The following is a 22,751-nucleotide window of genomic DNA, read 5'->3' as shown; positions in this document are numbered from 1 at the left end:
GTTCGAATCCTGGGTGCAGACATGGCACTGCTCATCAAACCACGCTGAGGCAGCGTCCCACATGCCACAACTAGAAGGACCCACAACAAAGAATATACAACTATGTACTGGGGGGCTTTGGGGAGAAAAAGGAAAAAAATAAAATCTTTAAAAAAAAAAAAACCGTTTTAGAAACAAACCATTAAAGCGAGGCTATCTCCAGGTAAAAATAAGAGCCAACATAAATTCTACCTATAGGTAACGACAGTTCTAAACGCAAAGGTAAAATAAACACTGGGGAAAAAAGCCTTCTTGTAGGAAAAAATAAAATATATTAAAAGATATAAGATAAACCCATAAGATTTCCTTTCTCTAAATATTTGCTTCAGAAAACATACTTTTTCTTAATAAGCATGGGATTTTTGCCTCAAAACAACTCTAAGAAAAGTACTTAACTCGCAACCATCTCAGCTTCATGCCCAGAAATGGGAGGCCGAGCTGAGCAGCGGTATCGCCCACTTAGACGCTGAGCTGCCAGGCCTCACCTTCCCCACCACTCCACCTGCCGCTGAACGTTGATCCTACATAGAGGCCGTTGTAAGCAGACAGCCCCAATGCCATGCAACAAAGCCACACCCTCATCATTTACAGCCTTAGTGTTGAGCCATGTGTCCGAATTTACTCCACGTACCACATGTGAATGCTGACACTTTACCTTGTTCTTTATGCTGAAAGTAGCATTTTTAAAGTGTGCATTCCATTGATTTATTTGTTCATTTAATTTTCATAAATGGTTACATTGTTCTCTCATCATTAAGTACAAGTCTTTTTCCCACAGATTTAAAATGCCATCCATTATACACTGAATTCCCATGTGACTGTGGGATTATTTCTGAACATTGTCTATTTCGTTGATATATAGATATACCATTATCATAGTTTTGAAAATTTATTTTGTCTTTATAATGCTTCCCATTACTATTCTCTTCCAAAATGTTCCAGAAGAGAGACTGACTTCCAGAATCATGGAGAGGGGACCTTGCTGATTTTGCTCTCCCTCTAAAACTATGAAAATATGTGCTAAACAACTAAACAACTAAACAACTAAAATCAATCATTTCAGCACTTTGCAACTAACCAAAATTCAGTACCCACTGAGAAGCGTCAATCCAACAGAAACAACTGAACCTCGGTAAGATGCTCGAGTTGCGATGTTTTACCTTAAGTTATTTCCATCTCCCTTCTCTCCCCAGCTCAGTAGCATGGTAGCCAAAGGCCAGCAGCACTGCAGACAACAGAGAGACCTGACATCTCTGTGGCACTGTTACAAACCATCACCACTGGTCACCAAAATGGTCACTGAAACAGAGGAGTAAGGAATCCCAAAACTCTGTTCCTCCTCCAAAACAAGTAATGAGCCGGCGAAAACTGTCAGAACCAACTTTTGCAAAACTCTGGAACACAGTCCACAAACTTCTAACAACCAGGGGCAGGTCTGATGAAGAAAGAAGCTGCTGCTCTGTGTGAGAGAGCACTGCGGGATTTTAAACAACCGGTCTACCACCTCCATGCCCCAGACAGGCAGCAGCTATGAGAACAGTGGCCTGTACTCCAGGTGCTAATTGCTAGGAAGGAATACAGACATCATCCTCAAAGAATTGTGACTGGAGCCTCACCTGTGTGGCAGCTCCCATGAAGGACTGGTGCAAAGGCTTCCCTTTGTTTTGCCCAACTCTGAGCACAGCCAGAGCCAGGATGCGTGCCTGGGTGGCTTCTGCTGAAAACATTTAAAGGCACAGGTAGTGGCTACAACAGGTGGGACGAGAAACAACACTTGGGACAAGCAATAAACAGCCTAAGAGGCTGGGGAAGTAAGAGGTTGGGAGAAGAGATCAATGTGGGAACAAAAGCTTTTAAAAGCTTCTGCATATACCAGAGAATTAAGAAAGCCAAGCAAATGCCCAAGGGAAGGACACAAGCTCAGAAAAGGCTAAGAGAAGACTCAGAGAAGACTCTGAAGAAGAAGAAAAGGCTCAGAGAAGACTAAGCTTCCACATCTGGCAGGTCTTCTGGCTCCAAACAAGCAGGACGTGAAAGCTAAAGTAGAGCTGTAAGAAGCCTGGATAAGTGTTAAAGGAGGACCCCAACGCAAAGCCAACCCGCAAAGACTGGAAGAATAACTTTCTCTTTTTTCTTTTCTTTTTCTTCCTTTTCCTTTTGTCAGCTACAAGTGTTTGAGGTAAATCTGTCAAAACACCAGCTAACTCATTAAGCTAACAGACAGATGCTTCAGTGGCCACACATAACAAAGAATACAGACTTCACAAAAACAGTTTAGAAAAGACACTAAACCAGCAAACCACCACCCACAAGAGGCAGCAAGAACAAACTCTGAGGAAGGGAAGATTCTGACGTGGAGAGTTGCCATCCACAGCTGTGACCCCTCCAACAGAGCCTGGATCTCAGCCCTGGAGGCACATGCTCTTCCTCAGGCCCTCTGCCTTGCCCCAGGCCTGGAGTTGGTGACTGCTCCTTATACCTGCTATTCCTATATTCTTGAGAGTTCTCTTTACTTCTGACTAGCCAATCTCTCATTACTCCAATCCCCTGTTACAGTTGTTAATTCTTTATATTAAACTTTCCCTATTTAAATAATTGTGTGATTTCTCTCTCCTGATTGGATCCACACTGAAAAGACCTTTAGAAATGTTAATCAAGAAAAAGAGAGAGAAGGTACTGCAGAGCCTAAAGACATTAGAAATATAACAGAATATTTGGCAATAAAGCAAGAAAAGAAAGAAAAGGTATTAGGATTGGAAAAGAAATAAAACTGTCATTAATCTCAGACACCATGATAAACTATCCGAGTTAATAAGGGAATTTGGCAAGGCTAATGACTACAAGATCAATATGCAAAAATCAACTGCATATATCAGCAACAAACAAAAAATGAAATTTAAAAACAGTACAATTTATGATAGCATCAAAAAACTCACTACATACCTACGAGTAAATTTAATAAAAGTTGTACAAGATCTCTACACTGAAAAGTAAAAAAAACAATTGAGAAGAACTAAAGACAAAAATAAGTGGAAGGGTCCTCTTTCATGTTCCTGGGTTGGAAGACTCCGTAACAGGTAAAGATAACTTTACACAAATCAAGTGACCTACACAGTCACGTGGTTTATGATAAAGGTAACATTACAGTACAATGGAGAAAGGATGATCTTTTCAATAAGTTATGCTGGGTCAATTGGATAACCCGTATGTAAAAAAACGAATGTTAACCATGTTCCTCATTCTCTACACAATTATAAACACCAAATGCATTATAGATCCAAGTGTGAAAGGTAAACAGTAAAACTTTCAGAACAAAACACAGACGAATATCTTCATGACATTATGGTAAATAAAGATTTCTTACATAGGACACAAAATGTAGTAACCATAAAGACAAAAAAGTATTAAGTTGGACTACACTAAAATCAGTATCTATTCACTAAAAGACGAGCTAAGAGCATATAGAACAAGCCACAGTAGAAGACACTTCCTATATATATACATGTATGTATATGTATGTATAGCCAACAAAATTCTTTAATTCAGAATTTTTAAAAACCTCTTAAAAATTAATGAGAGAAAAATCCAAAACAAATAGGCAAAAGACCTAAAACAGCACTACACGAAAGTGAATCTGCAACTGGCCAATAAACACATGGAAAGATGCTTAATTTTATTAGCCATCAGAAAAATGCAAATTAACGTCACAATGAGATACCCTATACGTCTACAAATACGAAGGAATGGTGAGGATGCAGAAAAATCAGAACTCTCATCCACTGCCACGGGACTGTAAATGGTAAAACCACCATGGAAAACTCTTTGAAAGCACCTACTAAGGTATCGATTCATTAATCCTCAATACTATGAGACAAGTAACTGTTATTATCCCCATTTTACAAATGAGGACGTGTGTCACAGAAAACAGTAACGTGCCCACGGCTACACAACAAAAACCACAGAGCTCCTGTTCCAAGCCAGGCAGCCCCATGCAGAGCCCAAGCTCTCAACCACTCTGCCTCTGTCTATGCAAGCAAGGAAGACAGGAAAAACTACATTCATGTCGGGCAAGAAGGAAACGAAAACCAGAAGACTGATGAACTTCAAAAATAGAAGGTGTTCTGAGATGAAGGGTCAGGATGAGGGCCAAGCGAAGAGTTAAGAGGAGGAGAAATACAAAGTAGCAAAAAGTTTGCTATCAGAAACTCGGAGTCTGAAACTGGTTCCAACATTAAACAGAATGAACGCTTTTAATGAGCATCACTGTAATACTTGGTTAAAGACCAGTATTTGACAACCATTAGATATAAACCTTCTTAAGGACAGCTTTTTGTATTGGTAGTTCTAGTACCTAGCAGTGTCCAGCAAATCCTGGGTGCTCAACAAATATTTAGTGAATTTACCAAAGCCCTTTTTCAAAATGACTGTCCTGTCTCTGCTTCAAAGAATAAGTTACATTTCTGACAGAGAGTAAGAACTCTCTCAAAAGTTATTATTAGATACTTCTTTAAATATTCAATTCTGTCTTACTAGTAATGTATGTCATAACTCTCTATGTAAAGTCATTGAACATTAGACCTTTCACTTTATAAAATTTGGCTTTTTACAAAGAACGGTTTTTGGCTTTCTAAAATGGAAAAAAATCTGATAATAAATACTGAACAATGCAATAACAACAGCAGGATACATAATCCTCCCCAAACCAACTCCTGCATATTAGCAGCTTCTGTGAGAATTAAAAAACCCAAATACATAGTCCTAAAAAGTCCATGAATAAAAGACTTTGTTCTTAGAGAAAACTCAATAAATTACTGAATTTTGGTTTTAATTATTCAATGAATTATTAAGCTTTGTTCCTAACGAAAATTCAATGAATACTGAGACTATCACTGATAGTTGAATAGGTCATTGTCCTTTCGAATTGTACAGTAATACAGGTTAATTAATGTGAAAGAAAATTAAATAATATAAAAATATAGAAATTAATTTCAATTAAATTCAACCCAGATAGAGATAACAACTGGTAACATTTTTGTATGTAGCTTTTCATGTTTTTCTATAGTTACGTGTTTCCATGTATATGTGTGCATATGTGTGTATATAGATATATTCTGGAAAATACAGTAATACTATACAAACTGTTCTGTACACTGGTTTTCTCACTTGCCATCTATTATGGATTGAATCGTGTCCCCCAAGAAGATCTTGAAGCCCTAACCCCCAGTACTTATGAAGGTGGCCTTATTTGGAAATAGGGTCTCTGCAGATGATGGAGTTAAGAGTGCATCAGGGCGGGCCTTAATCCAATTGTGACTGTGTCCTCATAAAAGGGGGAGATTTGTACACTGAGACACACACACATACACGGCAAGATCTCCTCATAAACATGAAGACAGATATTGGGGTGATAAATCTATAAGCCAAGGAAGATATAGACTGCCAGCAAACTGTCAGAAACTGGAAATGCACAGACGCTCCCTCACAGTCCTCGGAAGGAACCAACCCTGCTGACACCCTGATCTTGGACCTCTAGCCTCCAGAAGTGGGAGACCATAAATTTCCATTGTTTAAGCCAGCAAGTTTGTGGTACTTTGTTATGTCAGCCCTAGCAAACTAACAGACAACCTTAAAATCATCTCCCCATGTCAGTGAATAAACATCTTTGCCATCTTTCTTAGTGTTTTCATTCTAATCCATTTAAATAATCCTCTATTATTGGATATTTAAGTATTTTCCAACTTCCGCTACAATAATCAATGCTTCAACAGTCATCATGGTACATACATCTATTTTGCTGACTTAAGAATTAGTCATTTAATCTTTTGATACATATTGCTGTGCTGTCCTGCACAAAGCAGGTATCAACTTACACTCTGAGCAGCAATACCAAAGTGCCCATTCCCCATACCTTTGACAGAATTGTCAATCTAACAGGTAAAAAATATCTTGACATTGCTTTAGTTGCCTTCTTTTGTTGTTAAATTATTGGTAGAGTTTAGACAAATTTCAAATTTTTTTAAGACATGCCTTTTTTTTTTTTTTTGGTGAGGAAGATCGGCCCTGTGCTAACATCTGTTGCCAATATTCCTTTTATTTTTTCCCTCCTCCTCAAAGCCATAGTACATAGCTGTATATTCCAGTTGTAAGTGCTTCTAGTTCTTCTATATGGGATGCTGTCACAGCATGGCTTGACAAGCAGTGTGTAGGTCCATGCCCAGGATCTGAACCAGCGAACCCTGGGCCACTGAAGCAAAGCATGTGAACTTAACCACTACACCACCAGACTAGCCTCAGTTTAACATATTTAATTGCCATTTACACGTTTTCACCAGTGTACTGTATGTTCACTTCCTTACCCATTTTTCTATTGGGGCTTGTATCTTTTTCTTAATAATGCGTAAGAGCTTTCTGTACGTAGCTGGCTTTTAAATGAAATCCATAGTACATCTTTCCCTAGTTCTGAGTGATAGGTAGTCAAACAGTTCTACGGTGACTTTTCCTTTGTAAGACAATAGATATTAAAAATTAAAAAAAGCTATAAATGGTATTCCCAAACACCAAATTTAGGACCCAAAAGGTTTCCTAAAAACCTGTTAGGACAGTACGTTACTTATCAGAGGTTTTAATTGTGAGTATCTCCCTACAGTATCAGATCACTGCTGATTATGCAACTAACAGATTAAATGCTTTCACCCTACTCTGGTAAAGGCCTTTTTTTTTTTAGCCATGACCATAAAAATTTTCTTACCAGTACTGTCACTTGTATCACATAAGTGCATTTTATCTGCTCATGGCTTAATCCACTTGCTTTGCAAAGTACTCTACAAAACAATGCAAATATTACAAATGATTCATGCAGGATTTTTCTCTAGGCACACATATCTAGTAGGTCTGCTAGAGGATTATGTGAATTTCTGTTAGTTTGTGAATCTCAACTGGTTTATACTGACCTGCAATTCTAACAATCTGTTGACGAGCTTCATTGATAGTACAGTGTTACACACTGACTTATTATTGGTAGAAATGTCCAAATCTATGACAAGTGCTTTCATTCCTTCCCAATTTTGTCATGCGTGATAGATGCACATTTACACGAAAGACAGAACTACCCAGTGGTTGAATAACAGGAATGCGTCTATGCTGACATATTCTTTTGCCAGCTATAGTTAAATTACATAAATCACATATTGATATATAAACTGGAAAGGCCCAACAAATGTACACTATTCATCTTATCATGTGCCCTGAATAAATAAGATACAATATAACTTACAGACTTCTTCAGAATGTTCTTATTAAAAGACCATGCTAATTTCAACTAACATAAAATTGGATTACAGAAAAATGAGTCTTGAGATACAATTCTACCTGGAGGCAGAAACAAATAAGATTCTGGAGTACATATCAGTTGTTCAGAAAGAATACAAACTTTCTTTTTGAAAAAAGTCTTTAGGTAATTATTCAGTAACTATTATGAAGTTATTAGAATCGCAGAGAAGCAAATGATTTTTATTCCACCACTAGGTGGAATTAGAATATTATTGTAACTGCAATACTCAAAAAAGACTAAACAAAGGAAGCAGAGAAAAGCTAGCAAGCAAAACTACATTCCAGGGTAGCAGAACCAAGATACAGAGAAGCGACAGGCCCAACCGACTGGGATCAAATCCAGACCTACTATCTACCAGCTGTATGACGCTGGAGAAGCTACCATCTACCTACTGTATGAGCCCGGACAAGCTACCGTCTACCGGCTGTGTGAGCCTGGACAAGCTACCGTCTACCGGCTATGTGAGCCTGGACAAGCTACTGTGCTTCAGTTTCTTCATCTGTGAACACAGGGAAGTAACAACACCTACCTATAAAGTTTTTGTGAGGATTAAATGAGTTCATACAAGCTATTAAACTAATGAACTCAACAATTTTGGCTATTAATATTATTACTAAGCTGTCAATTAAGAGGATTCTGGACAAAAGTTATAAATTTTAAAATCCAGAAATACTTGTTAAATTAGAATTTAGCCCAAAAGTCACAGAAGGATATGGGCTGAAGCATACAGAAGAGAGAAATCACACTCACAGAATTAGAGTGCGGGTGTACACACTGCCTCGGAGCAGAGATGGTCAGGGCGGGAAGGAGTCAGAATTCACAGGATGAGGTTTGAGAGGATTAGAGAAGAATCAGAACACAGAACTCAGATCTGGACCCAAAACAAGAAAAAAAACGCAAAAGGTTTATTGTGCCAATATGAAGTATACAACTTATTTTGGGGTGATAGCTCCAAACAAAACTAACCAACTGGCTACTATATGCTAAACACCGTTAGGCCCTCTAAAAAGCATGTCCTCAGGGCTGGCCTGGTTGCAAAGAGGTTAGGTTCACGCACTCTGCTTCAGCGGCCCAGGGTTCACAGGTTCGGATCCCAGGCACAGACCTACACCCCCTCGTCAAGCCACGCTGTGGAGGCATCCCACATAAAACAGAGGAAGATTGGCACAGACAGCTCAGTGACAATCCTCCTCAAGCAAAAAGAGGAAAGCTGGCAGCAGATTTTAGCACAGAGCCAATCTTCCCCACAAAAAAAAAAGCTTGTCCTCGTTGGTATGATGTCTGGAATTTGCTTTAAAACAATCTAGACAGAGGACAGGGGAGGAAAGTAGGGGTACAGATAAAATAAGACTGTTTAATTTGATAATGGTTAAAGTCTGGTGATGAGGACACGGATGGTCATTTTACTACTCTCTATTTATGTTTCTGTAAATTTTCCATGATTTTAAAAATTATTTACTCTACATAATGCGAGAGTAAGTGGGGTTGGGGTGTGTCTGTGCATTTTGAGTGAATGTGGAGTTAACCTCTGCAGAACACAAAGGATCTCTATGTAACCCTCCAAACAAGACAGACACAAGCCACCAACTGTAAGAACCCTGCAGGGGGGAGAGAATGCATTGGCCAAGCTGGAAATACTGACCAGGAGGTGCAGTTTCAGAGGAGAGGAGAAGGAAAAATATAAGCAAGGAGAAATGTGAACAGAACAGAACAAGGTGGGAGGAAAAAGCAGCAAACAAATGGCAGGAAAATCTATTTCTCAAGGAAAGGGGAAGGACTGGTATTTCATGAGTGGTTAGTGTGCTCTAAGACCTGCTGTTAGGTATTTACATCCTTATCTCATATAATCCTCACAGCAAATCTGTGATGTGGGTGCTACTATCCTCAATTTAAGAAGAGGAAATAAAAGCTCGCAAAGGTCAAGTAACACACAAACCACCGTGCAGATACTAAACGACAGAAGCCAGACTCAAAACCTCTTGCCCAAGCCTAACAGTCCTTGCAGTACACAACAATGCTCTTCCCCAAGCAGCTACCTTAAACATACAGCAAAACAAATAGCTGTGTCTGAAGTACGCGGATTATGAAAAGGGGAAGGAAAACACAATCTAAGAAGGGAGAGAGACAAGAGAACCGACCTGACTTTGTTATACAGCACATGCAGGTGGTTAGGGCACTTTAGGGAAGCTGCATGGGGAAGAGAGGAAATTAAACTGGAGACTGGACGAGGCGCTAGCCAGGCAAGGTGCGAACAATATTTTGGGGGAGGAAATAGCAAGAAGAGATCCATAGAGATAAAAGAGGAGACAATGAATTAATGTCAGTATTCCTTTGCTGATGTAACAAGTATTGACTGAGGCCTATTCTACACCAAGAACCATGCACAGTAATCAAAGAGAATAGATCCTCCCTTCAAGGAGCATACGATTCAGGAGACAGACATCCAAAGAATTACACACTGGGAAGTGCTGTGAAGGAAAAGTATAGCATGTTATGATAGCATCTAAAATGGGGACCTCCCTAGGAAGAGCAGGACGATTAGAGAGAGCTTCCCTGGAAAAGCGACCTTTAAACTAAAACCTGAAGATTGAGTGCCATTAACCAGGTGTGTGGATGATCGGGGAGACAACTCAGGCCAAGCGAGTAGCAGATACAGAGACTTTGAGACAGGAGAGAACAAGGTAGAGAACTAAAAGAAAACCAGCGTGGCTAGAGTTTCAACACGAAGGAGAAGGTGGGAAAGGAGGTGGGGAAATCGGCAGGCGATCACACATGGTCTTAAGACAACATTAAAGATTTCAGAGTTTGTCCCAGAAGCAAAGGGAAGCCAGTGAGGGTTTTTGATCAAGGGAGTGATAAAATAAGAACTGCATTTTGAAAGCATCTATTCTCAAGGGTTCTGAACTTTAAGTCCACAGGTACCAAAGGGTCTGTGCATAGAATCCAGGACCCCATGAACTTGGATGATGGGGGAAAATCTTTACTTTTCACAAACCTCTACAGAAGACTTAGCATTTCCTTTCATTGTGACTATAGGCCCCTTAACTTTCTTACCAATAGAGATTTCAAATATGTTCACATCATATTTCAGTTATTGCAAAATCTCAAAATAATGGTGTTATCCCTCATAACGTCATTACTTTAAAATCACAGAAGCTTTTGGAAGCATTGCTAGATCTTGTTATTTAATACATTAATAATGAAGCACATATATTACGATATCACAAGATGTTTAAAATAGTATTTTGATAACATAGTTGGTTTCCTTTGTAGTTGTATACTTAAAAATGTTATTCTCAGGAGTCCAAAGGTTTCACCAAAACTGCCAAGTGGTACATGTCATAAAAAAAGTTTAAGAGTCCCTGCAGAAGGGAGAAAACAGAGGCGGGAGAAGGGCAGAGAGACGGTGGAGAAACAAGCACCCAGGGAAGGTGATGGGAGCTTAAATGAGGACAGCAGCAGGGCTGCCGGGAGAAGGAGATCAACCTGAAAAGTATTCAGCAGGTAAAATTGACATTAGAGACTCTTTTCGAGTGTAACTTTCAAAGAATACTTAGTGTTATAAAAATGTTTACAATATAATGATAAATCAAAAACGCAGAGTCTAAAACTATTCATACAGTATGATGATTAAAATTCTACCGTGCATAGAAAAGACTGGAATAATAGAAAGTATTTTAAATGCTAAACATGGTTATCACTGAGTAATGAACACTATTAAAAATGTTTATTTTTTCCTTAGGACTCTTCTAAATTTTTCCATATTTTGTAAAATGACTACCAGAAAAAAACAAGCATAATTTTAGTTATTTTGGGGAAAATTTTAATGACATGGGAAAATGTGTATGCTATGTTTTAAAGTGAAAAGTATATAAAATTGTACATATAGTATGATTTGAGACCATATGTATACCTATAGGGAAATTATGGGTGATTTCTATATACTGTCAGATTTTCCATGTTTTCTACAGGAACACAGCACTTTTATAAATTACAGTATTTTTAAAGGGCACAAGTGGATGGATCAGCTTTGGACAGAAGGAAAGACTGTACTATTTAAAATGAGAAGAAAGAACAAAGGACTGAAGTGGACTGAGTTTGCTGGTGGGGAGAGGACACTGGGGAGTCAGACGTGCAGGACCCTACAGACTCAGCAAGGCGGCGGCCAGGACACCCACAGCAAGCCCAGGGGCTGGGAGGCCCGGCAACACGGGAACAAGCGTGCAGGTCTAGGGACAGAGAACTGTCAGGCAGCACACCAGGCTCACCTGAGAGCCTCAGGGAGAAGGAAATGGATGGAGTAGTATTGTTAACCTTTGTAAACCATGTGTGGAGCGTCTCAAAATATCAGGTCCCCTCCCCTGACTGAGTTCGTCCAAGCAGAGGCCCGGGAATCTGCATTTTCAGTGTGAGAGCACTTCAGGCGAGCACAGACCATGCTTTGGGAAACACTGGCTTAGAGTCTGGCCTGAAAACAAAGGACAAATCTATCGATATAGAAATTCTTTTCAGGATCTCTGACTCCCATCATTCCGACTTACACAGGGAGTCTAAATGTTAATACTTTTGCTTTGTTTTTGTTTATTTTGTTTTAGAATTTCAGAAGAATAAAAATCAGCTTAGAAAGACAGGTAAGAAAAGAGTAGCAAAGACAAGACACACCAACAGTCAAAAAATGTACTATTATCTGCATCAGAGAACTCCAGGCCAAACTACTCACCACCTTACCTTGAGCAGGAGAGCAAAATTACTCTGCAGAGAGGCAGTCACACCATTCTCATACAATTTTTTCCTCATGTGGTTTTCACTCACGTTCCCACCAGTAGACTGATACCTTAATAATGACTTCAGCATGGTTTCAAAAGGGTCCGCTGAAACAGACAAATTAACGTTTCTAAATCAAAGCATTAAATCAAAATAAAAACTCTCCAACAAAAGAACAAAGAGACGAGGAGGTATGGGATTGTCGCTGAGAGCACGCAGCTCTTTCCACAATTCCCTTATCTGTCTTTCCCAAATATGATCAGTTCAAGAGGCAATAAAACTTGGCAAGAAGACACGGCTCATCAGGCCACATTGAGGGGGCGCCCCACACAGCACAGCCAGAAGGACCTACAACTAGAAGACACAACTAGGTACTGAGGGAGCTGTGGGGAGAAGAAGAAAAAGAAAAAAGAGTGGCAACAGATGTTAGCACAGGTGCCAATCTTTAAAAAAAAAAAACCAACTTGGCAAGAATACAATATCCTGACTGGGAAATCCACTATAAATCATTATTACTTACATAAATTTTCTATCTACATATCAACAATCTTTGATTTTTTTAAAAAAAGCTCATTCCACTGACTTTAAATCAAAATTGATGTTTGTGTATAATCATCAAGCATTACACCTAAAATTATGTAGCTGAGTTCAAAAATTTCCTTTCTTTTCTCCTTCATTCATTTTCAAGTGTTTCTTTAATGACTATACCGTCTTCACACACAAAAAATACACCGTCACTGTAAACCAAACAACACGTTAAAATACAAAGAACAAAATTCACCTAACTCCCACCATACAGAGACACTCACTTTTAGAGATTTATTAACAACTGTTAACATTTTTCATTCTGAGAAAGATTAGCTCTGAGCTAACTACTGCCAATCCTCCTCTTTTTGCTGAGGAAGACTGGCCCTGAGCTAACATCTGTGCCAATCTTCCTCTACTTTATATGTGGGACGCCTGCCACAGCATGGCTTCTGCCAAGCTGTGCCATGTCAGCACCCGGGATCCAAACCAGCGAACTTCGGGCCGCCCAGAAGCAAAACGGGCGCACTTAACCACTGCGCCACCGGGCCGGCCCATGTTAACATTTCTTAACAGAGAGAGACAGACAAAAATCTGTCAGATTTCGCAAAGAACTGCAGCCCTTTCTCTCAGAGCGCTTCCCTCAGTTCACCGGTGTGATCATTGAATACTGTTTGCACGCTTCCCCACTCCCCAACACTAGACCATAAACAGCAAGGGGCAGAGACCACGCCTGGTTTGACTCATCACTGTGTTTCCTGACAGCAGCATCCTTCCACGTTGTGGAAAGCTTAGTGACTAAGAGCAGGAACTCAACCCAGACTGCCTGGCTTCACTCCGGCTCCATCACCAAGCAATGGTGTGACTCTGGGCAAACAACAAGCTCTCTGTACCTCAGCTCTCTCTTCTGCAAAAGGCAGACAATCATAATACCTACTTCACAAGGTTGCTCTGAGGATTAAGTGAGTTAATATTTGTAGAGGGCTTACAATAGTGCTGACATGTAGTAATTGCTATACAATGATTTGATAAACAAAATAAACTGTCTCTATCATTATATTAAGGTCTGAATGTACTCTTTTATTCAGCCATTGATAAATATTTAAGTTTGTTTCAAATTTTTATTATAAATAATACTAATATGTCTTTTCTCATTTATGTGATTACCAATTTATGATAAATTCCTTAAGATATTATTGGTAAGTCAAGGGTCACTGCCAATCTTCTCTCCAGAAAGTCTGTAAAACCTTTACACTCTATGTTTCTCCACTCCCTCATCAACGAGTTTTGCCAACATTTTTCATCTCTTCTAGTCAGAGAGTTAAAAATCTCATTTTTATTTGCATCCCACTGATTAGTGAGGTTGAAATCTTTTCATTTGCTTATTGGTCATTTGTATTTCTTCTTTCTTAATTACCTTTTTTGTCTATTTTTCTACAACTGCATTTTCTTTTTATTGAATTGCTAGTTTTTATTTACTTTATATATATGGGTGGTAAACAGTTTCCCCATTTCTCTTTTAAACTTCTTCATGGTGCCTTTTTATTTCACAGAAATCTAGTAATCGTTACTACACATTATGTTAGTAATACGCGGCCAACATTTTCCCATCTCTCTCTTTTACATCCTTTTTTAAGGTGTTTTTTATTGTACTGAAATTTTTCATTTTTATGGAGACAGATTTACTCATCTCGTGCTTGATGGCTTTTAGATCTCACGTCACTCTAAGAAACTCAAAACTTTAATATTTAACCATGTTTTCTTCTACTACTTTTATGACTCCAAATTTTAATCATTTGGAATTTATTTTGATATAAAGAGTAAGACAGGGATTAAGACTTATTTTTTCCAAATAGCTAACCAGTTTCCCCAAAACCATTCATTATCTTTCTCCTTTATCATCAAAGGCTATCTTTATTGTTTCTGCTTGGTGTATGTACCAGACTACCTACTCTGTTCCATCAGTCTGTCTAGTCCTGACACAGTACAAGATTCCTTAAATTAATCTAGCTCTATAATCCACCGTTCTATCTGATGGTGCCAGTCTTCCCCTCACTAATATTCTTTTCTAGATGTTTCTTAGCTGCTCTTGTACCTTTACTCTTCCAGATAAACCCTGCAACTATTTTTTCAGGTTCCCAAAAAAATCTTCTTGGAATTTACATTGGGATTTTATTGTATAGATCTATAAATTGAATGAAAAAATAACCATTTTACTATACTCTGTCTTAAAGAGGTAATAAATACAAAAACTTCAACAGAATGCCTGGCACGTAGCAGAAAGCATTCAATACATGTTAGCTATTCCCATCCAAGAGCAATGCATGGGTCTTCATTTACAGACTTCTATTCTTAAAAGATAAGGATCAGCTAACAAGAAAGAAAAGTAAACTTACACGTCTTATTAGGGTTGATATGCTGCTTCAGGACATCGACAGTGCCCAAACTAACCACAAGGCGCCTGCCGAACCAGAAAGAGACCACAGGCCCATATCGCTCATGCAAATGCACCAGGAACTCGTGCAAACTTCCACTGTTCACGATATCAGGAAGATTACCATCTCTGAGAAAAGAGCAACATTTGACAAAATAATCAATTTAACTTGGAAAAACCAGAAAAACAACAGCTGATTCTGAATTAACTATGTCAATAGATGAGACCAAAGGTACATGAAACTCAAATTACTGCAAAATCCAAAACTCAATATATTTGACTTCTTGCTTTCTGTAGTTATATTTAGATACAGATTTGTCTGGTATTTTGACAATTCATAACACTTCAAGCCAAATAAGAAAGCTACACAAGGAACATCTTTGACCTAGACACTGGAAAACTATCCAATTTTTGCAGCACCTCATTTTGAGATAGCAATGTACATCTTTGGCTGATTTAAATCAGATCACCTATGGCAATTTTTTCTTCTTTCCTCTTTTTTTTTTTTTGGTGGGGGTGAGGAAGATTGGCCCTGAGCTAACATCTGTGCCAATCTTCCTGTATTGTACATGGGACACCACCACAGCACAGCTTGATGAGTGGTGTGTACGTCCACACCCAGGATACAAACTCAGGGCTGCCAAAGCAGAGTGCATGAACTTAACCACAACACCACCGGGGCAGCCCCTTCTTTCCTTCTATCTTAATCCTGTTTCTCTAGGGGAAGTGAAAGCAATTAAAGGTTTTGATTTATAACAACCCTCCTTTCTGTTCTTAACAAAGTTTAGATTGTATGCCCAGAGATAAATTTAGAGTAAAAAAGGAATTAAATAAGCTGAGTGATCTAAAAACATGGTTTAGTTTTGATACCAAAAATTATCAAAACTAAAAAAATTAAGAGTTGACTCTACTTGATTCCAAAAAAATAATTACTCACTTTTCTTCCGTTGGTGGAACCCCCGGAATTCCTGCAGCTTGTCTGGACGCCTTAAGAAAAAATTTTAAATTAGTTTAGTGTAACGAATTATCATATATAGCCCATAAGTCAGACGTGTTTTGCCAAGACTTCCGCAGGACCTTAAATGATAGCTTTCCAATTAGGTTAAATCTCAGGAATTATTGCTATATTAAATACAAAACCTGAGTTCTTTGTATTGAAAAGAATTATCTTAATATTCTTCCTCTATGTTAACTAAACTAAGTGTCTGAAGAATTTACTATCCATTCTACATCAATTAATATATAATCAAGAATATTTTTCTTTGTTATGAGTCTATATATGGTCCCATCTGGCTTGGCTCAAAAAATAAAAAAGTCATGTTTATCATAGTTTCATTCGTAATAAAGTTCACCTCTTTCTACTCAAAGAATTTACCAAAATACAACATGATATTCGTCTTTTGCTTTAACACAATCACTATTCCTCAGGTTCATACAGTCAGTGAGGTATCTGGTTTAAAAATAAATAACAAAATAATTCATAGCAAATTGTTAAAGTAACAACCTCTAAGGAATGAACTGGGGAAAAGTTTGGGGAATTTTAATTTTCACAATTTTGTACTACATTTACGGTTGCTGTGTTTTGGGGTCAGCATTATTTTTTATTTTACAACAGGCATACTACTTTTATAATAAGACTTTTATAAAATAATTTTTAAATTAACTATTTACAGGAAAAATAACCTAAAATATTCAACTCCAGAATCAATTCTGAATTTTGTCAATGATTTTGACTAGCATCTATCACAGTTTATCTACCTAGCATTCTGACCTTTTTTCTACTTAACATTATATAAATGAATACATATTTATTTATTTATTTGACCATTTAAAGGCTAAACTGAGTTACATCATGTAGTTGGAAGTGCTTATTCATTTTCCTTCTATACTGCTGTAAAATATCTGGGCTATTTCTTTTCTTTCTCTTGTTTTTTCATTATTATAAGTAATGCCACGAAAATCTTTGTACAGTTTACTTTTTTCCTCCTTTGGAATATATATGCCAAAAGATAAATACCAGGGTTTTGCCGGTTTGGATCCTGGGTGCAGACATGGCAGTGCTCATCAGGCCACATTGAGGCAGCATCCCACATGCCACAACTAGAAGGACCCACAACTAAAAATACACAACTATGTACCGGGGGGCTTTGGGGAGAAAAAGGGAAAATAAAATCTTAAAAAAAAAAAGAAAAAGATAAAGTCAACGGTATAAAAAAATCCTACCTTTTACTTTCTAGGCTGAAATTATTACTGACTGAAACAAGCTTCCTGATTTCTCTTTAAACATGGTAGATTGATAACATTTATTATCTCTTCCTCCTGAAATTCTGTTAGAATGAAAGTAAAGGGATAAGAAAGGAGGAAACAAGGATAAAGAGAATGGGAGAGGAGACAACAGTGGATGAACAATTCAATCAACTTTTCAAAAGAGTTAGCGGTTGGAGTGATTGACTGACATGGTTCAGAGGCCTGCTCTGTGGGCCTGCAGACGAGGATTCCCACAAGAAGCAATCAGATTTGCCCTCAGTAACTAGAAAGGCAGGATAAGACACAAGGCTTTAACAATTAGTAAAATGTCAGTATAGAGATCCCTCAGACACCCTAGGTGTCCTTCTCCATTCCTGTGATTACCTTCCTTTCGGAAAGAGACCTTAAGATTCAAGAACAGGCTGAGGGGTGGCAACCCCTGCAACCCTAAGGGAAAATTATTTCCAACCTAGAATTTTATACTGACCCAAACTATGACTCAAGCGTGAAGCTAGAACAGAAACATTTTCAAATGAGGAAGGTTTCGTTAAGTGTATTTTCCATGCACTTTCTTAGGAAGCTATCGGAAAATGACGCTCTACAGCAAACAAAGGAAGTGAAAGAAAAAAAGAAGAGAATCATGTGGATCCAGGAAACAGGGTACACAACCTGGTGAAGGGCAATAAATACCACAATGAGAGTAAAAGGGCAAGAGCCACGCAGTGAACACGATGGTCACCAGCACTGACTGCGGAAGGATGATGGAGAGCTCCAGAAAGAACAGCTTCACAGGAAAGAAAACGCAACTGAAGTCTTTGAATATTTGAACAACTGCACTGAGCAGCTATGACAGAAATGTTGAAATATTTGGAATACACTGCTGACAAGTAGCAGTGAATAAGCTCTGACAAAGTGCAAAGTCCACCCCTAGCGCTTCGGCAGCTCCCCCAGGCGCAGGAAGAGGGAGCCTTAGGAGTCTGTGCGCTCTGAGGACAACGGCTCCTACACCCACCTCCACACTCCATTAGCAGAAACCAAGAGGGCGCCCCAGAAGCCCAGGTGAAATGTGCTCCTGCCCTTTACTAGATCCACATCTCCCAAATAACCAAAAGGATGAGAGGGATCCCAAGTTGCCATGCACCTGGGAAGACCCCGCAAAACTTCAATCTTCCTGATAATCGTAGCCTCGCCGCTACCATCTGCCTTGAGACTATCCAGAATAATGTTATTATGACCTTTTCTCTAACTTAAATTAGACACCACACGATGCCCAGGACTACCATCCCCAGGTCTTCCATCACCCCCGCGACTTCTATTCCTACAAGTTAATCCTCTTTCCTGAGCCATCTCTCAGCCACTCATCCCCATGGTCGTACACTAGATCTGGACATTGCCAATAACTTCAACATCTCAAGAGTTTTAACATCAAGCACCCAAATCTCCAAGCACCTCCTATCTTTCCTTCTCACTACTTTTAGTATCTTGCCTCTAAAAACTATTTTTACCCCAAAAAGACCTGTAACCCAACCCACTCATATACTCATTTTCCACTTTACCCAGGTTAGATTCCATGGCCAGTCATTATAACCACTCCTTTGCCCTGTATCCTTTCGTCATAATCATGTAGCAAAGCACCAATTCTAATTAAATCCAACCTTCTGTCAACCGCCCCTGGACCCACACAGCTCAAGAGAAACAAAGCCAGGCTGACTAGTCTTATTTTAATTTCATGAACTTCAAGTGAGCTGCCTGGAAATCACACTTCCCTAGGCCATCACTCTCCTAATCTTCTAGATAGATGGCTATTTCACTCCTCCTCTCTCTTCAAATCCCTATCCTCACCAGTAACTGACAATCTTGCTTCTATTTCATTGAAAAAATGAAGGCCATCAGGAGCTAATGGCCATACCACAGTGACCTATCTGCCTACATTTTGCCCATATCCCCCACCTTCCCTCTCACTAGGGATGAAGTGTCTGTGCTCCAAATGAAATGTACCCCCATCCCTCCACGCCTGCACTGGACCCCATCCCCTCCCACCTACTCCAGAAAATTGGTCCAGCAATTCTCTCCTCTGTTCTTACAGCATCAGTTTTCCCCTCCGGACTTGACAGTCCTCATCAGCATATGAACACAATGTCATTTCTCCCACCTTAAAAAATTTCCTTTACCTTGCTTCCCTTTTCAGTTCCCAGTCCCGCTTCCAGCAAAACTCTAAAGAGTTGTCTATACTGGATATCTCTGAACCCACTCCATTTAGGTTTATTACCACCACCATTCCACTGAAACTGCTCTTATTAAGATTATCAGTACTACGAAATTCTCAGGTCTTAACTTGACATACTGCAACATCTGACTTGGCTGATTACTCTCTTCTGCATAAAACACTTGGCTTCCTTCTATTTACCTGGCTGCTCCTTCTCAGTCTCCTTTGCCGGCTCTTCTTCCTCAACTTCTCGACATTGGAGAATCCAGGGCTTGGTCCTTGGGCCTCTTCTCTCCTGTACCACACTCTCCGGGAGATGGCAACTAGTCTCCCAGCTTTAAATACCATCTATACACTGACAGCACCCAAATTTATATCTCCAGCCTGGACTTTTTTCTTAAACTCAAGACTTATATATCCAGTTCACCATCTCCACCTGGATGTCTAAGAGGCATCTCAAATCTGGCGCATCCAAAAAGAAATTCCTAATCTCTGTGAAGCCCAATACCTGCCACCAAAATAAAACTAAACAAAAACAACAGCAAAGCCCTTATGTTCCCTGGAGTCAATTCATCCTTCCAGCTACTAAGGCTAAAAAGTTTGATGTTCTCCTCGATGCCTCTCTTCTCTCACATTTCACATCCAATCCACTGGGAAATCCCACTGGCTTTATCTTCACAATGGACCAGTTCTCAGCATCTCTGCTACCATAACCTTGGTCCAAGCCAACACCATCTGACACAGAAACTGTTACAACCTCCTAACTACTCTGCCTGTTTCCATCCCTGCCCCAGGGATGTCTATTCTTTTAACATAGTAGCCAAAATGATTCTTCTAAAATTTAACTAACAAAATTAAATTCCCTTAAACTTAAATGTCACTCTTCTGTTGAAACTCTCCAGTGGCTAACCTCAGAGTCAAAGCCAAGTCCACAAGATGGCCTACAACTAAGGTCCGCCCTTCCTCCCCATCATCTGACTTGATCTTTGTGACCGGTCTCTTCCTGGCTCCCTCCACTCCAGCCACACTGGTCCCCTCGTTTTCCTGGAACACACCAGGCATGCTTCCCCCCGAAGATGTGCACTTGCTGTTCTCTTTGCCTGGAATGCCTCCCCAAATATGTGAACGACTTGCTTCTTCACCTCCTTCCCGTCTCTGCTCAAATTTGTCATCTCTTGACCATCCTACTTTAAAATAACAATCCTGCCTACCCCCAGCTCTACTTCGCTCCATAACACTTCACACGAACATTCTACATATGTCATCTGTTTACACTGTTTCCCCTCGCCAGAATATAAATTCCATGAGTCAGGAATCTCGTGTCTGGTTTGTTCGCTGCTGTTTTCCCAGCACGCGGAACCGTGTCCGGCACGTAATCGGTTGAAAGAATACAGCGTTGCTTCTATTAGCTAATCAAAGGTCAGTCTCATTTAAAGATGATCAAAGATTCAAGACCTGAGGCCACTAAATGTGTAGTTTCTCAGAAAAACAGACACACTGAAAGCTCCAGACTGCAGGGGCAAGATTCCGGGCTGATGCGCGCACCAGCTCCGAGGGCGCGCTTCAGGAGGAGTTCCGCCGCCACCAGCGACGTGCCTGGAGGTGGTCGGCTACACTCCGACTTTACCAGAAGCACCACCCCGCTTCGCGCGCGACACGTCCAGAGGCGACTCCTCCCGGGTCAGCTCCGCGATCCCGGAAAGGCCACGCGCCCCACCCCGCCTGAGAGCCCCCAGGGGTCTGCTGTACCCTCAGGACTCGGGTTCCGGCGGGGACAGCTCGGAAGACGCACGGAAAGGCAGACGGCACAGAAACGCCGGGACAATCCTCGAGAAGGGGGAAGGGAGAACGGAGCAGGGCGCCCTGGAGCGTCCCCCCAGACCCGCTAAGGACCGGAGGTCAGGGTCTGCAGCGACTGCCGAAGAGCTGCCTACTGTCCCTCAGAGCCTCGGGGCCGCGGGGGCGTGGCGACGCTGGACCCGGAGGCCCCGCCCCCAGCCCGCAGCCCCCGCAGCCGCGCAGGCGCCCCGCAGCGGAGCCGTCCGCCCCTCCTCCAAGCGGGCCGTGCGCGCGCCCGGGGCGCGTCACGTGCTCCAGGAGCCGGGCCCGCGCGGGCGGGGGCTGCGGCGGGAGGACCGGGGCTGCGGCGGGAGGACCGGGGCTGCGGCGGCGCCGACGCCCTGAGGGCGGAGCGCGTGCTTACCGGGTAGAGGTAGAGCACCGCTCCCACCAGCGCCAGCAAGAAGGTGACGGCGAAGATGGCGAAGTCCAGCATGGCCTCCCGCCCGGAGCCACGGCTCGGATTCCCTCTCGGGCAGCGGCGCCTCAGCCGGGCTGGCCCCGGGCAGGGACGGGGGCGGGGCGTCCGGCCCCGCGAGCCAATGGGCCGCTGGGGGCGTCCCCGCGGCGGGGAGAGCAGAGGAGCGCCCGAGCGGGAGGGGGCTGCGGTGGCCACGACTGCGGACACGTCCCGGGCGCGGGGCCCAGGCTTCGGAAGGACGTTAGGAGCTGCCACCGCTCTGCGCCGACCAACACTCTTCCAGTGGATTTAGGGTCAAAACTTCTAAACCAGTGGTTGTCAAGTGGACCAGCAGCAGCAGCATCACCCGAGAACGTACTAGAAATGCAGATTCTCCATCCCACCGCAGACCTGCAGAATCAGACGCTCCGGGAGGGAGGGGGACAGCAATCTGCGTTTTAACAAAGCCGGTCCACGCAGTGAGCACCACCGACCTGAGCTAACCGGGCAAGCGTCTGAGTCAAGCACCGTTAGACGGCCCTTGTTTCGCAAAAGAATTTATACTTGAAGCGCTAGTAAATGTGATTCCTTGACCCCTTGTGTGCAGGCAGCGGAGTGCTCAGTGGTGGATAAGATTTCCTGGCTCCGCTAGAGATGCAGTAAATCGACTGAATTTTCTAAGCTTCCGTTTCCTCCTATATGAAACAATCGAAATAATACCACACAGAGTTGCCTGTAGGATTAAATTAGATAATTTATGAAAAGTACTTAGCACAGCTCCTGTTAGAATTAGTTGTTCTGAGCATAAGAATACTCTAGAATCCCTCTTCTGTTTCACATGACTCAGAAGTTTTGACGTGAATAATGTAAGGCAACTTACTGGTGCTTCATTTAGTGAAAGCGTCCTAATAGTAATTATAGATTTTGTAGCTTTAGTAATACAAAGTGTCAAAAAAAAAGCAACAAC

General features: G+C 41.1%; 1 protein-coding gene across 7 annotated transcripts in view; it reads right to left on the bottom strand.

The window, feature by feature from the left end:
* Window positions 1-22,431, bottom strand: part of CYP20A1 (cytochrome P450 family 20 subfamily A member 1) — a 55,344-nt gene extending 32,913 nt beyond the window's left edge. Inside the window, exons 1-6 of one of the 7 annotated variants that reach the window (XM_070241690.1) lie at window positions 21,295-21,487; window positions 17,316-17,419; window positions 17,110-17,208; window positions 16,030-16,079; window positions 15,055-15,221; window positions 12,098-12,240 (exon numbers count right to left, since the gene is read on the bottom strand). In XM_070241690.1, coding sequence (XP_070097791.1) covers window positions 12,098-12,240; window positions 15,055-15,221; window positions 16,030-16,079; window positions 17,110-17,178 — 429 coding nt within the window. In that variant the 5' untranslated portion in view covers window positions 17,179-17,208; window positions 17,316-17,419; window positions 21,295-21,487. Of the gene's footprint in view, window positions 1-12,097; window positions 12,241-15,054; window positions 15,222-16,029; window positions 16,080-17,109; window positions 17,238-17,315; window positions 17,420-19,746; window positions 21,542-21,748 lie in introns of those variants that run through there. The other 6 variants (XM_070241688.1, XM_070241689.1, XM_023622446.2 and 3 more) reach the window with 6 other exon arrangements.
* Between the last annotated feature and the right edge of the window lie 320 nt (window positions 22,432-22,751).

The sequence above is a fragment of the Equus caballus genome, chromosome 18 (genome assembly GCF_041296265.1).
Source record: "Equus caballus isolate H_3958 breed thoroughbred chromosome 18, TB-T2T, whole genome shotgun sequence".
NCBI classification, from domain to species: domain Eukaryota; kingdom Metazoa; phylum Chordata; class Mammalia; order Perissodactyla; family Equidae; genus Equus; species Equus caballus.
Note: the sequence above shows the minus strand (reverse complement) of the source record. Positions and strands in the feature narration are given on the sequence as shown.